The sequence below is a fragment of the Oncorhynchus nerka genome, linkage group LG15, assembly GCF_034236695.1.
Source record: "Oncorhynchus nerka isolate Pitt River linkage group LG15, Oner_Uvic_2.0, whole genome shotgun sequence".
In the NCBI taxonomy this organism is placed as follows: domain Eukaryota; kingdom Metazoa; phylum Chordata; class Actinopteri; order Salmoniformes; family Salmonidae; genus Oncorhynchus; species Oncorhynchus nerka.
In genome coordinates this window covers 90,875,901-90,892,352 of record NC_088410.1, presented here as the reverse complement: position 1 = coordinate 90,892,352, position 16,452 = coordinate 90,875,901, and the positions used below count along the sequence as shown (strand labels likewise).

General features: G+C 42.3%; 1 protein-coding gene across 2 annotated transcripts; it reads right to left on the bottom strand.

Moving 5' to 3' along the window:
- Positions 1 to 40: 40 nt before the first annotated feature.
- LOC115143509 (uncharacterized) lies at positions 41 to 12,306 on the bottom strand. 2 transcript variants are annotated; one of them, XM_029684006.2, is made up of 13 exons: positions 11,943 to 12,306; positions 11,009 to 11,403; positions 9,496 to 9,700; positions 8,989 to 9,120; positions 8,833 to 8,886; positions 8,598 to 8,721; positions 8,426 to 8,487; positions 3,217 to 3,265; positions 3,015 to 3,076; positions 2,613 to 2,812; positions 2,438 to 2,502; positions 2,262 to 2,359; positions 41 to 2,075 (listed from the first exon to the last, which is right to left on the bottom strand). In XM_029684006.2, the coding sequence occupies exons 1-13, from the start codon at positions 12,109 to 12,111 to the stop codon at positions 1,882 to 1,884; spliced, it is 1,809 nt and encodes a 602-aa protein (XP_029539866.2). In that variant the 5' UTR covers positions 12,112 to 12,306; the 3' UTR covers positions 41 to 1,881. The 2 variants fall into 2 exon arrangements, with proteins under 2 accessions (XP_029539866.2, XP_029539867.2); XM_029684007.2 differs by having other exon boundaries at positions 9,007 to 9,120.
- Positions 12,307 to 16,452: the final 4,146 nt, after the last annotated feature.

Sequence of the window (16,452 nt, the reverse complement as noted above, 5' to 3'; positions counted from 1 at the left end):
CTTTCACCAAATATATTTAAACCACATACCACACGGTGGCTAACTCAAGGCATGCATTTTATTTAGAACCAGAAGTCAAGGCTTTGTACATTATAAAATACTACTTCCAATCATTAATTCCAAAAATGAATTTTCATAACTTAAAAACCGATTAAATTCATCCTAAATTCAATATTAAATTCAAAAAGGCAAATAATGATGATACAGTGCATGTATAATAAATGTGAAACATTAAAGCGGAAGGTGGCTGAGGGTACATCAGGTAGGCCTACAGTACAGTAGGCGTTAGCCTGGATGCAATGCCAGTCTGTGTCTGCTCTCTTGCAATCTTCTTGTTTGGCTTGACAATGATAGCAATGGGCTTGTCAAGAACACAAACTGATCTGGGACCAGGCAGTACCTGTTTCAGTCCGTTTGGCACATTATTCATTTTGGCACTCTTTTTTTTAGATTTAGACTAATCTTAAGTCAGTTTGACTAAATTATAATTAAGTCTCACTCACATTTTTGTTATTTGAATAATGATTTAGTATAGTTTTTCTTGTCAACTAAATGCCCTTTAGTCACATCACATTTGTATTGCCTCATTAACACATAGTAAACATAAATCAGACTCCCATGTGCATAAACATACATAGCCTTGTCCTACAAACATTTTTCTGCATAACATCCTATTGTCTTCCCAGCAGCAGAAATATGATAAACATATTTAAGTATTAACGGGCCATGTAAATTCCTAATTCAGCCTACATAGATATTATACATTACATAAAAAACAAACAGACACACAAGCGCAGGGGGGGATGGTGGGAGGAGAGAAAGGGAGGGGGCGAGGTACTATCACGTATTGACACAGTAGTGTGGGTTGCACCTCCGTCACATCATTGTTCTCACCATTTCCCAGATGCCACACTGATGTCAGGACGTAGAAGGGGGGGTTAAATGACCATTTCACCCAGTGATGTAGTCAAGTCATTAAACCTCAAATCCCAATCGAGTCCCAAGTCCTCTGTGCTCAAGTTCCAGTCCCTATGACTGAACTCCCGAGACCCAGCGCTCCAGTCCTGGTCCAAGTATTATGACTCATATCTTTTGAAAGGTAATCTCTCAAGCCATTTTCTCGGAGGAAAAGAGGGAGTCTTGGCTACAGAACCTGGCTATGAAATGCAGTGGGGAAAGTGGGAGGGTTGAGCGAGACTACAAATACCAAAGACAGCCTACTTTTCTAAACTCAAGGGAGCTAGACTGTTGTTTTACTATTAAACTCAACGCTGCTATTGTTTTTCATTTCATAAAGCAGCTTGTTTCTTAACCAGACAAGGGGTAGCTAACCAGAAGGCTGGTGGTGACTGGTTAGCTACGAGGAAGCAAGAGAGTCGCCTGAGTGATGTGTATAATCGAAGGCAGAGTGGAGCTGGTCTCTGTCCACACTCATCGCTTGCTCCCCCCCCAGCTCACCAGGTGATGTGGCAAGTCCTTCCCACTGCTAATATTAATTGTGCTTATCACAGAAAAGCTCTCAATATCTCCAAAAACTATTGTCCAGTCCACTTATCTGATTTTAGTCAGATCATTTATTCTCGTCCAGTTTTAGTCAACTGGAATGAAATATGATTTTAGTTTATTTCTAGTTCTTATTCTGGGTCTATTTATTCAGTTATAGTCTTGTCAATTGCCACTGAAAAATAGGTGCTTGCTGAATATTTTAGTCACTATTTTTGTTGACGAAATTAACACTGGTTTGGTGACTACTAGTGAATATGACCCAGGTAGAGTAGGAAGGTAGCCTGGGTACCAGTCTGTGCTATCATCCCACTCCTTGGCATGACAATAATAGCACAAACAGACTGGTACGCAGGCTAGAAAGAAGGTGTCCAGGCATTAATAGTCTTGCTCCTGTTTGATGTTGATGTGTTGTTGGATGTGTTGCTGTCTCTGGGTATGGGGGACCTGGGGTGACTGTCTGGGGGGTCTGCCTCCTCCTCCGCGTCGGTCTGGGGCGTACTTCAGTACGTTGGCCATCAGGTGCATCACAGCAGACTCTGTGGCGTACGGGTGGGTGATCATGATGCTGTCTGAAAGATTCAGAGAGGAGAGAACACAAGATCAGTGGACATTCATTTAAGTCATTTAGCATTAAAACGAGGCATCAACAAGGAATATATGTAATACCTCTGCAGTAAAATGATCGTCATCATCGTGGTCTGACAGACTTTCAGATCGAAACATTGAAATTAACTATTGAGTCAGGTAACTCTTACCAATAATGATTTTACTGAGGGAGTGTGTGAGAAAACTCTTCTTGGTTCCTTTCCTTCCTTTCATGTTGAAGGTACTCATCAGTTCATTGGTCATCAGCCTAAGAAGAGAACAGAGTCCGTATTTCAGCATTCCAAAAGTGTGTGTGTGTGTGTGTGTGTGTGTGTCCAGTACCCACCTCTCCATCACCCTGGTGACATTTTCCCTCAAGGTGTTCCCACCGATCCTGCTCAGGAACTGTTTCTGAGAAACATACAAACAAAGACAACTAGTTATTTTGTGTACATTGGGGTTCCAACAACACTGTCATTGTAATGCTAGCGTATCACTCAATGCTCTGCAGATCCACGTACCATCTGGGCAGCTACCTCAGGAGGCTCTAGAACTTTCTCCAGGTTGGCCATGTCCTCGTAGGTTCTGCACACGTCAAAATGGAAATCTGTTCCAGAACCCCTAGAACCACCCCAGTGTTCTAGAACTCCCACCCTTCCTCCTAGATCCCACACTGACTGTCTGATGTCCACCAGCAGACCCAGGACCTGCTCCTGGAACTCTGGAGATGGAAGAGTCACAATGTGGTACAATGTAATCTTTATTGGTTCCCAGATTCAAATTAAACCTACACCTGGATTGAAATGCATGCTAATGGAGAAGGCTTTTAAATCCTGAAATAGGCGTACTCTGGGTGCGTGAACCAGGCCATTATGCATTTCTGTGTGACTGACCAGATTGATTAAATAAAAGAGAATACTCACGGTCATTTGGAAGAGGAAAACTTTGGGTTGAATTCAGCAGGTTTCCCATCACATCCTGTCCACTATAAACACACAAAACATTTTTCAAAAAAGGGAGGATACTTAATTCCACAGCACTTACATCAGAGTGTGTTCTTACTTCCTATCCATCTGCCTTGGCATTAGTAATGCAAAGGTTACATTGTTCAGCTGCAGCACATACCTTAGGAATGTTCCCTCTCTGGACTGAGAGGTTGGAAAAACAGAATCCCCTAAAAAAAGAAAGTGGAAATACCAATTAAGTAATTCACATATAGTAGGATTATGTATTCTATATAAAATTGAGTAAAACTTGTAACGTATTAATATATATTGTTAAGCGTATTACGGCCATTGAAATCTCAGCTATTAACAATAATATCAAAGGGGTTAGAAAACAACAAAAGGTGTCATTGTACGCTGAAGAACCTCCATTTGCCCTTTCAAGCCAATGTTGAGATGTCTAGGGTTTCTTTTGGAACATTCAGATTTTTAAATGTGCAGTTTTAACCTGCCTCGTGTTTTGGTAAAATCTTCTAGAAAATGTCAATTAAAAAATATCCTGCTTATAAGAAAGGGTTACTGTGAAATGTATTATATAGATTCTTGCAATATGAATGTTCTCATTAAAAAAGGATTTAATGTATACTTTTAATTCTCCTAAGTGTTTTGCTTATCATTAGAATTGTTGTTTTAATAAGTCTTGTGTGACTCCCATTTTGTAAATAGGACTGGTGGCGTTATGTCACACAGCTAACAAAAATATGTGGAAATGTCTGCTCTACCCAAAATTACAACCAACTAATTGCAGAATTACCGCAAAAATGTAAGAGGAAAGTGGAAGGGGGAAAAAAGTAGGGAACTTGTCTGCCGGCCCTGCATTAAAGACAATAATTGGTTAAAGAAAATCGAGATAAATAAAATAAAAAGTATATCAGTTTCATTTAAGGACCAACAATTTTACAGCTGTGCCATATAGATTGCAAAAGAGTTGGGAAGAGATTTGACGAAATCAATTTATGAACTGATACACAAAATGACGCCAGATTCAAAACTTTGAATTTTTATATTTAAATTATGCAAAATTCTTGCAACCAATAGAATGTTATATATATTGGGGATACAACCTTCCCAGCTCTGCAGACGTAGCTGCGAAGAGACAGAATCATTAGATAATTTGTTTTGGTACTATGTAGCTTGTTGATGGTCGCAGGTCCAGCAATGGCTGAAGAATTGCAACATTTACCTGGAGCTAACTATGCAGATAGCACTACTGGCTGATCTGAAAAGTCATAGTCAATCAATATATATAATAATACATTTACCTGGAGCTAACTATGCAGATAGCACTACTGGCTGATCTGAAAAGTCATAGTCAATCAATATATATAATAATACATTTACCTGGAGCTAACTATGCAGATAGCACTACTGGCTGATCTGAAAAGTCATAGTCAATCAATATATATAATAATACATTTACCTGGAGCTAACTATGCAGATAGCACTACTGGCTGATCTGAAAAGTCATAGTCAATCAATATATATAATAATACATTTACCTGGAGCTAACTATGCAGATAGCACTACTGGCTGATCTGAAAAGTCATAGTCAATCAATATATATAATAATACATTTACCTGGAGCTAACTATGCAGACAGCACTACTGGCTGATCTGAAAAGTCATAGTCAATCAATATATATAATAATACATTTACCTGGAGCTAACTATGCAGATAGCACTACTGGCTGATCTGAAAAGTCATAGTCAATCAATATATATAATAATACATTTACCTGGAGCTAACTATGCAGATAGCACTACTGGCTGATCTGAAAAGTCATAGTCAATCAATATATATAATAATACATTTACCTGGAGCTAACTATGCAGATAGCACTACTGGCTGATCTGAAAAGTCATAGTCAATCAATATATATAATAATACATTTACCTGGAGCTAACTATGCAGATAGCACTACTGGCTGATCTGAAAAGTCATAGTCAATCAATATATATAATAATACATTTACCTGGAGCTAACTATGCAGATAGCACTACTGGCTGATCTGAAAAGTCATAGTCAATCAATATATATAATAATACATTTACCTGGAGCTAACTATGCAGATAGCACTACTGGCTGATCTGAAAAGTCATAGTCAATCAATATATATAATAATACATTTACCTGGAGCTAACTATGCAGATAGCACTACTGGCTGATCTGAAAAGTCATAGTCAATCAATATATATAATAATACATTTACCTGGAGCTAACTATGCAGATAGCACTACTGGCTGATCTGAAAAGTCATAGTCAAAATCGGTCAATAATATAATAATACTTTTAGCAAAAAAAAAGTATTTTTAATTTACAATCTGTAGAAACTATGAGAATAGAAAGGTTCAATCCGTTTGTGAAACATCACAACACAGTTGAATATATGGCAAATAAAAATCCAATATGGATGTTGTTAAGAGATAGATGGGAGGGGTTGAATGGAGATGAAGGTTGGGACTGGATGTTGTTAAGAGATAGATGGGAGGGGTTGAATGGAGATGAAGGTTGGGACTGGATGTTGTTAAGAGATAGATGGGAGGGGTTGAATGGAGATGAAGATCGGGACTAGATGTTGTTAAGAGATAGATGGGAGGGGTTGAATGGAGATGAAGGTCGGGACTGGATGTTGTTAAGAGATAGATGGGAGGGGTTGAATGGAGATGAAGGTTGGGACTGGATGTTGTTAAGAGATAGATGGGAGGGGTTGAATGGAGATGAAGGTTGGGACTGGATGATGTTAAGAGATAGATGGGAGGGGTTGAATGGAGATGAAGGTTGGGACTGGATGTTGTTAAGAGATAGATGGGAGGGGTTGAATGGAGATGAAGGTTGGGACTGGATGTTGTTAAGAGATAGATGGGAGGGGTTGAATGGAGATGAAGGTTGGGACTAGATGTTGTTAAGAGATAGATGGGAGGGTTGAATGGAGATGAAGGTCGGGACTGGATGTTGTTAAGAGATAGATGGGAGGGTTGAATGGAGATGAAGGTTGGGACTGGATGTTGTTAAGAGATAGATGGGAGGGGTTGAATGGAGATGAAGGTTGGGACTGGATGATGTTAAGAGATAGATGGGAGGGGTTGAATGGAGATGAAGGTTGGGACTGGATGTTGTTAAGAGATAGATGGGAGGGGTTGAATGGAGATGAAGGTTGGGACTGGATGTTGTTAAGAGATAGATGGGAGGGGTTGAATGGAGATGAAGGTTGGGACTGGATGTTGTTAAGAGATAGATGGGAGGGGTTGAATGGAGATGAAGGTTGGGACTGGATGTTGTTAAGAGATAGATGGGAGGGGTTGAATGGAGATGAAGGTTGGGACTGGATGTTGTTAAGAGATAGATGGGAGGGGTTGAATGGAGATGAAGGTTGGGACTGGATGTTGTTAAGAGATAGATGGGAGGGGTTGAATGGAGATGAAGGTTGGGACTGGATGTTGTTAAGAGATAGATGGGAGGGGTTGAATGGAGATGAAGGTTGGAATAATAACAAGATAACTAATGTCAAACATACTGTGTCTGTAAAACGCATATAGATTCTGAACTTTAGTGAAAGAAATAGATGAGAGATTGAGGTTAGAGGAAGGACAGGAGAAAAAACAAACATAACTATTGTAAAATAAACCTGTGCCCATAAAATGTATATAATCATACACATCAAATAAACATCAAAGCTATGACATCACACATATGGTATCATGTAGTTACCAAAAAAAAAAGTGTTGAACAAATCAAAATATATACTATATTTTAGATTCTTCAAAGTAGCCACCCTTTGCCTTGATGACAGCTTTGCACACTCTTGGCATTCTCTCCACCAGCTTAATGAGGAACGCTTTTCCAACAGTCTTGAAGGAGTTCCCACATATACGGAGCACTTGTTGGCTGCTTTTCCTTCACCCTGTGGTCCAACTCATCCCACACCATCTCAATTGGGTTGAGGTCGGGTGATTGTGGAGGCCAGGTCATCTGATGCAGCACTTCCATCACTCTCCTTCTTGGTCAAATAGCCCTTACACAGCCTGGAAGTGTATTTTGGTTCATTGTAAAACAAATGACAGTCCCACTAAGCACAAACCAGATGGGATGACGTATCGCTGCAGAATGCTGTGGTAGCCATGCTGGTTAAGTGTGCCTTGAATTCTAAATAAATCACAGAGTGTCACCAGCAAAGCAGCCCCACGCCATCATACCTCCTCCTCCATGCTTCACGGTGGGAACCACACATGCGGAGATCATCTGTTCACCTACTCTGCGTCTTACAAATACACAGCGGTTGGAACCAAAAAAACTCAAATTTGGACTCTTCAGACCAAAGGACATATTTCCAAAGGTCTAATGTCCATTGCTCGTGTTTCTTTGCCCACGAGAGTCTCTTCTTATTGGTGTCCTTTAGTCATGGTTTCTTTGCAGTACTTCAACCATGAAGGCCTGATTCTCCTCTGAACAGTTGATGTTGAGATGTGTCTGTTACTTGAACTCGGCAAAGCATTTATTTGGGCTGCAATCTGAGGTGCAGTTAACTCTAATGAACTTATCCTCTGCAGCAGAGGTAACTCTGGGTCATCCTTTCCTGTGGCGGTCCTCATGAGACCCAGTTTCATCATAGCGCTTGATGGGTTTTGCGACTGCACTTAAAGAAATTTTCAAAGCTCTTCAAATTTTCCGGATTGACTGACCTTCATGTCTTCAAGTAATGATGGACTGTTGTTCCTCTTTGCTTATTTGAGCTGTTCTTATCATAATATGGACTTGGTATTTTACCAAATAGGACTATCTTCTGTATACCACTCCTACCTTGTCACAACACAATGGATTGTCTCAAACGCATTAGAATGGAAAGAAATTCCACAAATGTACATTTAACAAGGCACACCTGTTAATTGAAATGCATTCCAGGTAACGACCTCATGAAGCTGGTTGAGCGAATGCCAAGAGTGTGCAAAGCTGTCATCAACACCACGGGTGGCTACTTTGATGAATCTCAAATATATTTTGATTTGTTTAACACTTTTTTGGTTACTACATGATGTGTTATTTCATAGTGTTGATGCCTTCACAATAATTCTACAATGTAGGAAACAGTAAAAATAAAGAAAAACCCTTGAATGAGTAGGTGTCCAAACTTTTGACTGGTACTGTACACATATGTATTTATGTGCAAATAAATATATTGGGACTTGGAAGTGATGTAGCTTCCATCAATGTAATTGTCTGCAATCTATTTGCAATTTTAAAGCTGATCTACCCCCTAAAAAACATATAATAAAATAACCCTCCTTTGGGCAACATTCACACAGGACCATTAGACAGCCTTTGTTTCTCTCACATGCGTCAGAAGAGTGTGGTCCCTCTATGAGGTAGCTCTCCTTGTTGAGTGCGTCGTCGAGGCTGTAATAACATCAAAAGAGATTGATCAGAACACATTCAATGCCTCAAACTTACATAGAACACTTGTGTGACAAACCAATGGGAACACCGGTAGATGCAGTGAAACTTGCCCTCTGAGCTCAGATGGATCCAGCTGAGGTTCTGCTTCTAGAGCTCCAGAACTCTCCTCCAGGGTTCCAGATTTCGTCATCACTCTCCTCTTCAGAGGAGGAGAGTTTGAGGATCCTGACACACCTTTGGATAAACAGGCAATGAGTACAGCTACAGAATTGTGTTCCATACATATGGCTAGTTTAGTGAAAGTACAACACGGTGGCCCAATACATTCTCTAAGGAGTCTGTCACCTGTGTGTATCCTTCCATCTCCACTGGGTCCTCCTTGAGGTATCTGATCAGTGCCTTTTGTAAAAGTTGATTGAAATCAAATGTTCGTCAAACACACTGTCCTACAGAAGCAATCCTGATTTATCAATGTCTATGTTAAGGCTATCTCACACTGACCGGTAACGTGCCCCTCACCCGTCCTCCTCTTCCTCCTCCTCCTCTTCTTCTTTTGTGTGTTGGGCTCACTGTCTCCGTTGTCAGTGAGCTCATCACTGGACCTACTGTAGCCTTCACACTCTTCCAGAGATTCTGAAACCATACAGGGTAGCTCGATCTCAGATTCAGGCTACAGCAAAATTAAGGCAGTTCTATACAATTAAAAACATTACATTACACAACAGATTTCTCAACAAATTAAGAGTGTAGCTGCAGCTTCCCTGAGAGCATTCTGAGAATTGGTAGTTTGGCACAAATAGAGTTAAAGAGGGATATGGGATCATGAAACAGTTATTCTTTCAGTCACTGGGGTGACACACTACAAGGAGCTTACTTACATTTCACATGTATTACTGCACTTGATTTTCTGAGAACTTTAGGGGAAGTTCTTTAATAAGGTATTTAAACATCAAACATAACCACTAAAAACTCCACATCGTGTACGTGGTAGGTAAGACGCTTCAGTACCTGAGAATAGTTTGACCTTAACAAGGTCATATGTCGTCCAATTGGCTCCTGGCTTGTGTCTCTCTTTCAGAGCCTTCCTCCCATTGGCTGGAGGCCACAGGACCTTCCTTCCCACCACCCAGGTACTGGGAACCACACCCTCCACCTCCTCCTGGCCTTCCCTCCACACCGCACAGCACCAGAAGTCATCCGTGTTTTCATAGTCCTGGAACCCACATAGGAAGAAAGGATAAACATGCACTCTTTCATGTTTATTATAGTTGTTACCAATGGTTTTTCATTCTAGAACATCACATAATTCAGACAGTTGAGGGGGTACGAGACCAGAGTAGTTGTTTGTTGACAACATCCTGTCCCCAGGATAGATTCTATGTTCTATTGTTCTACAAAGTTCTAGAGTTCTACATACTGAGCTCGACTAAATTAATATTTGAAGTCATCCGACTTAGCTGATTTTCAGCAGTTATGAAGCTCTCCCGCTTTGGAGGGTTGCTTCTTTCCGTTGAATCACCAGCTTCGCTCATTCACCCAACTTTTCACCTTCTAACATCTTCTTGACATCTAATGTTTTGAGGGACGACAATCATCCAAACCTCCACCACTAAATAAAAACGAAAAATCTGATGGTTTGTTTCAAGAATTCTGACATTTATTTACCAAAATACACAACACAACAATGTCCAAAACATCCCATTTACATCCAACTGCCCAATAACTATTTTCACCAAAATCACACGTTGGTTTCATGCTTTAAAAATACAATAAGTAGTTTGGATGTTTATGTCCATTGACTTCCAAAATGTATTACAGAAAATTCTGTTTCAGTACTTGTAGACGTAACAATGTAAAAATACCTTTTGACAATTGCTTTACATAGACAATGCCATTTAGGTAAAATGCTTGATTAGACACATTATTATAAATAGCTAGTCTAAACTCATAAATAGCTAGCCTAAACATTTTCAAATCCTTTCCTACACTGAAATGGATTTGAAATGGAGTTATAACCCCTATCCTGTACATTTCCACTTAAACATCTACCGCATCTCCCTCATAGGCCTGGTAGGAACATCCTGTCCCTAGAATGTGTTACAAGGTGTCTTTTCACCTTGTTGGACTGACTGAAGCTCTTCCCACAGACGGGACAACTGAACGGTTTCTCACCTGTGTGGACTCTCAGGTGTACCGTCAGGTGTGCGGTCTGATTGAACCGTTTTCTACAGATATGGCACTGATAGGGCTTCTCCCCTGTGTGAATCCTCTGGTGACCTTTCAACCTTCCCGACGAGCTAAAGGACTTACCACACAGGCCACAAAGAAATTGCTTCTCTTTCATGTGCATTTGCATGTGTGCGTTTAAATGGCCCATATGTCTACAGGGTTTCCCACACACCTTGCAACACAATGCTGTGTTGTGGTGATTTTGAAGGGACTGTTCCATGTGTAGTGGTATCTGTAGCGCCTCAAACCCTGACAGTAGTCCTTCACCACCTTCCACCCCCATCATACTTACACTGTTCTCACTATGTGCTGCCGAAAGGTCAAGGTTCACTGACGAAGAGAATGTATTGGGGTCACTTGACGGATCAAATGGACAAACACCCAGTCCTTCAGTCTCTGTTTTGATTGGTTTGGATGTTGATGAGCTGGACAGAGAGCCTCCCTCTCTACTCTCCCCGGTGAGAGTTTGGAACTGACTGAGTGAGGTGTGTTGAGGTGGGTTCTGATCATAGTCATCATTTCCATTGGAAGGAGTGAATATAGACTGAGAGTCCGGTCCTCTAAACTGATTTTCCTCCTTCCTGGTCCTTCCCTCCTGTTTCTCCATAGTCTGCCTTGGCTCTGGTTCCTGCTTTTGCCCAATGCCTCCCTCCTCCTCAGATTCTACAGGAGCAAAGGGCTCTCGGTCTGAAAGTCAAGGAGGGAAAATATAGTGTCGTTAGCAAAGCACCTTTACTTGAGCTATCACGACCTGCTACCACACAGTTCTGAGTTGTAGTAGCTAGCTATTGAGGAACAGAATACACAGAATGTACTGACAACTATGTTCTTTTCAAGGAACATTTTTCGTAACTGGTTAGGAGAGCATTTTCCCTAAACCTTTTCCTAACCTTAACCGCAGTCTCCTAACCTGCTACGAAAAAGTCACTTCCTTATCGACGTGGCGTGAAAAGAGTGTTTCTCGATTTTCTAGCCATGAATGCTAACGTTAGCTAGCCGTCTCTCTGACTGCACTGCAGAAAAAAAAGATACAGTAGCTACATTAGCTAACACGCCAAGCTAGCCACTGGCATATGACACAGTCATAGTTGGTTAGCTAAAACAAAGCACATTCATAACGGCATATTTCAGAACAAATACATAACTAGCTACATAATGTGTGCTCATTATCCTCATTAGCACAGTTTGCTATTCAAATAACGTAGTTAGCTAGCTACATTACCAACCTGGCCATGGAATCCCAAACTTGCGTCTCAATTGATCATTCTCTCTCTTTCCCTGGAGTATTTCTTCTTGGTATTCTAATATTGTCTCTTCCACTTGCTTATATATCTCTTGGGCGGCTAACATCAAACGTTCGGTCAAAAATACATTTAAAAACTGTAATTTGGTCATTTTGAGGGTCGATGGCAGCCGGGGCACATCCACCCTAAATAAACACAATAAACCAAACGGTTTTTGAGAATGTGACGCTTTCTGGTGACGCAATCAGAAAATGACTCGCGGTTACAATATGTACATCTGCCGCGTTCAACAACACCTGGGAACTCGAAAATCTGGGGAAGGGAAATCGTTGTGAATGGTCAAACAACTCGGGAATCCAAGTCAGAAACTCGGGTATCTTTCTAGAGCTCCGCCTTCCCGACTTGAAAATCAACGACGTCATAATTTGAACTGTTTTTTTTCTTTCTCCTGAGTTCCCAGTTGTCTTGAAAGTGTAACCGGTGTAAAATGGCTAGCTAGTTAGCGGGGTGCGCGCTAAAACAGTTTCAATTGGTGACGTCACTCGCTCGGAGACCTTGAAGTAATTGTTCCCTTTGCTCTGCAAGGGCCGCGGCTTTTGTGGAACTATGGGTAACGATGCTTTGTGGGAGGCAGTTGTTGATGTGTGTTGAGGAGCCCTGGAAGGGGCGAGGAGAGGGACGGAAGCAATACTGTTACATTGGTGCGGTGACCCGGATCACTGGTTGCTGCGGAAAAGGAGGAGGTCAAAAGGGGGGTGACTGTAACCGGTGCGCTAATAGAGTTTCAATTGGTGACGTCACTCGCTCTGAGACCTTTAAGTAGTTGTCCCCTTGCTCTGCAAGGGCCGTGGCTTTTGTGGAACGATGGGTGAAATGCTTCGTGGGTTGGCATTTTCTGATGTGTGCAGAGGGTCCCTGGTTCGAGCCCTGGAAGGGGCAAGGAGAGGGACGGAAGAAATACTGTTACAAAAGCACCATAACTAGAGAAACTAGGGCAGCTAAAATCAAATAATTGTATCATCTGAGACAAATCAATCAACATATGGATTAAAATAGTTGATTAATTGACACATCTGTTCCAGCATGTACACTGAACCAAAATATAAACAATTTTAGTGAGTTACAGTTCATATAAGTAAATCAGTCAATTTAAATCAATTCATTAGGCCAAAATCTATGGATTTCACAAGAATTGGCAGGTGCGCAGCCATGGGTGTGCCCGGGAGGGCATAGGCCCACTCACTGGGGATCCAGGCCCAGCCAGTCAGAATTAGTTTTTCCCACAAAAGAGTTTTATTACAGACAGAAATACTCCTCAGTTTAGTCCGGTTGGCTGGTCTCAGACGATCTCGCAGGTGAAGAAGCCGGATGTGGAGGTCCTGGGCTGGCGGGGTTACAGTGGTATGTAGTTGTGAGGTCGGTTGGGCGTACTGGCTTTACTGCTAACCTACAAATCCTTACATGGGCTTGCTCCTACCTATATTTCCGATTTAGTCCTGCCGTACATACCTACATGTACGCTATTGTCACAAGACGCAGGCCTCCTTACTGTCCTTGAATTTCTAAGCAAACAGCTGGAGGTAGGTCTTTCTCCTATAGAGCTCCATTTTTATGGAATGGTCTGCTTATCCATGTGAGAGACGCAGACTCGGTCTCGGCCTTTAAGTCTTTATTTAAGACTCATCTCTTCACGGAAAGGCACTGGAGCGAAGAACCGCCCTTGCTGTCTCTGCCTGGTCGGTTCCCCTCTCTCCCCTGCGATTCTCTGCCTCTAACCCTATTACAGGGGCTGGGTCACTGTCTTACTGGTGCTCTTCCATGCCGTCCCTAGGAGTGGTGCGTCACTTGAGTGGGTTGAGTCACTGACGTGATCTTCCTGTCCGGGTTGGCGCCCTCCTCGGGTTCGTGCCGTGGGGGAGATCTTCGTGGGCTTTACTTGGCCTTGTCTCAGGATAGTAGGTTGGTGGTTGAAGATATCCCTCTAGTGGTGTGGGGGCTGTACTTTGGCAAAGTGGGTGTGGTTATATCCTGCCTGGTTGGCCCTGTCCAGGGGTATCGTCTGACGGGGCCACAGTGTCTCCCGACCCCTCCTGTCTCAGCCTCCAGTATTTATGCTGCAATAGTTTATGTGTCGGGGGGCTAGGGTCAGTCTGTTATATCTGGACTATTTCTCCTGTCTTATCCGGTGTCCTGTGTGAATTTAAGTATGCTCCCTCTAATTCTGTCTTTTTTTTCTCTCTTTCTCTTGGAGGACCTGAGCCCTAGGACCATGCCTTAGGACTACCTGGCCTGATGACTCCTTGCTGTCCCCAGTCCACCTGCTCATGCTGTGGCTCCAGTTTCAACTGTTGTGCCTGTGGCTATGGAACCCTGACCTGTTCACTAGACGTGCTACCTTGTCCCAGACCTGCTGTTTTGGAATCTCTCTCTACTGCACCTGCTGTCTCTAACTCTGAATGATCGGCTATGAAAAGCCAACTGACATTTACTCCTGAGGTGCTGACCTGTTGCACCCTCTACAACCACTGTGATTATTATTATCTGACCCTGCTGGTCATCTATGAACGTTTGAACATCTTGGCCATGTTCTGTTATAATCTCCACCCGGCACAGCCAGAAGAGGACTGGCCACCCCTCAAAGCCTGGTTCCTCTCTAGGTTCCTGCCTTTCTAGGGAGTTTTTCCTAGCCACTTCTACACCTGCATTGCTTGTTGTTTGGGGTTTTAGGCTGGGTTTCTGTACAGCACTTTGTGATATCAGCTGATGTAAAAAGAGCTTTATAAATACATTTGATTGATTGATTGATTGATACTGCCAAATTCTCTAAAACGACTTTGGAGGCGGCTTATGGGAGAAATTAACATTCAATTCTCTGCCAACAGCTCTGGTGGGCATTCCTGCCGTCAGCATGCCAATTGCACATTTCCTCAAAACTTGAAACATCTGTGGCATTGTGTTGTGTTAGAAAACTGCACATTTGTGCAACTTGTCCCCAGCACAAGTTGCACTTGTGTAAGGATCATGCTGTTTAATCAGCTTCTTGATATGCCACATCTCTCAGGCGGATGGAATATCTTGGCAAAGGAAAAATGCTCAGTAACAGATGTAAACAAATTTGTGCACACAAATTGAGAGAAATAAGCTTTTTGTGCATATGGAACATTTCGGGGATCTTTTATTTCAGCTCATGAAACATGTGACCAACACTTTACATGTTGTATTTATATTTTTGTTAAGTATATGTGGTAGCCATACCATTGATATGTGTGGAAGTCATACCGTAGTGATGTGTGGTAGGCCTACCATAGATATGTGTGGAAGTCATACCGTAGTGATGTGTGGTAGTCATACCATAGATATGTGTGGAAGTCATACCGTAGTGATGTGTGGTAGGCCTACCATAGGTATGTGTGGAAGTCATACCGTAGTGATGTGTGGTAGTCATACCATAGATATGTGTGGAAGTCATACCGTAGTGATGTGTGGTAGGCCTACCATAGAGATGTGTGGTAGGCCTACCATAGATATGTGTGGAAGTCATACCGTAGTGATGTGTGGTAGGCCTACCATAGAGATGTGTGGAAGTCATACCGTAGTGATGTGTGGTAGGCCTACCATAGAGATGTGTGGTAGTCATACCATAGAGATGTGTGGAAGTCATACCGTAGTGATGTGTGGTAGGCCTACCATAGAGATGTGCGGAGGTAGAGATGTGTGGTAGGCCTACCATAGAGATGTGTGGTAGGCCTACCATAGAGATGTGTGGAAGTCATACCGTAGTGATGTGTGGTAGGCCTACCATAGAGATGTGTGGTAGTCATACCATAGAGATGTGTGGAAGTCATACCGTAGTGATGTGTGGTAGGCCTACCATAGAGATGTGTGGAAGTCATACCGTAGTGATGTGTGGTAGGCCTACCATAGAGATGTGTGGTAGTCATACCATAGAGATGTGTGGAAGTCATACCGTAGTGATGTGTGGTAGGCCTACCATAGAGATGTGTGGTAGGCCTACCATAGAGATGTGTGGAAGTCATACCGTAGAGATGTGTGGTAGTCATACCGTAGAGATGTGTGGAAGTCATACCGTAGAGATGTGTGGTAGGCCTACCATAGAGATGTGTGGTAGGCCTACCATAGAGATGTGTGGAAGTCATACAGTAGAGATGTGTGGTAGTCATACCATAGAGATGTGTGGTAGGCCTACCATAGAGATGTGTGGTAGGCCTACCATAGAGATGTGTGGAAGTCATACCGTAGAGATGTGTGGTAGTCATACCATAGAGATGTGTGGTAGGCCTACCATAGAGATGTGTGGAAGTCATACCATAGAGATGTGTGGTAGGCCTACCATAGAGATGTGTGGAAGTCATACCGTAGAGATGTGTGGTAGTCCTACCATAGAGATGTGTGGAAGTCATACCGTAGTGATGTGTGGTAGGCCTACCATAGAGATGTGTAGAAGGCCTACAGCAGAGATGTGTGGAAGTCA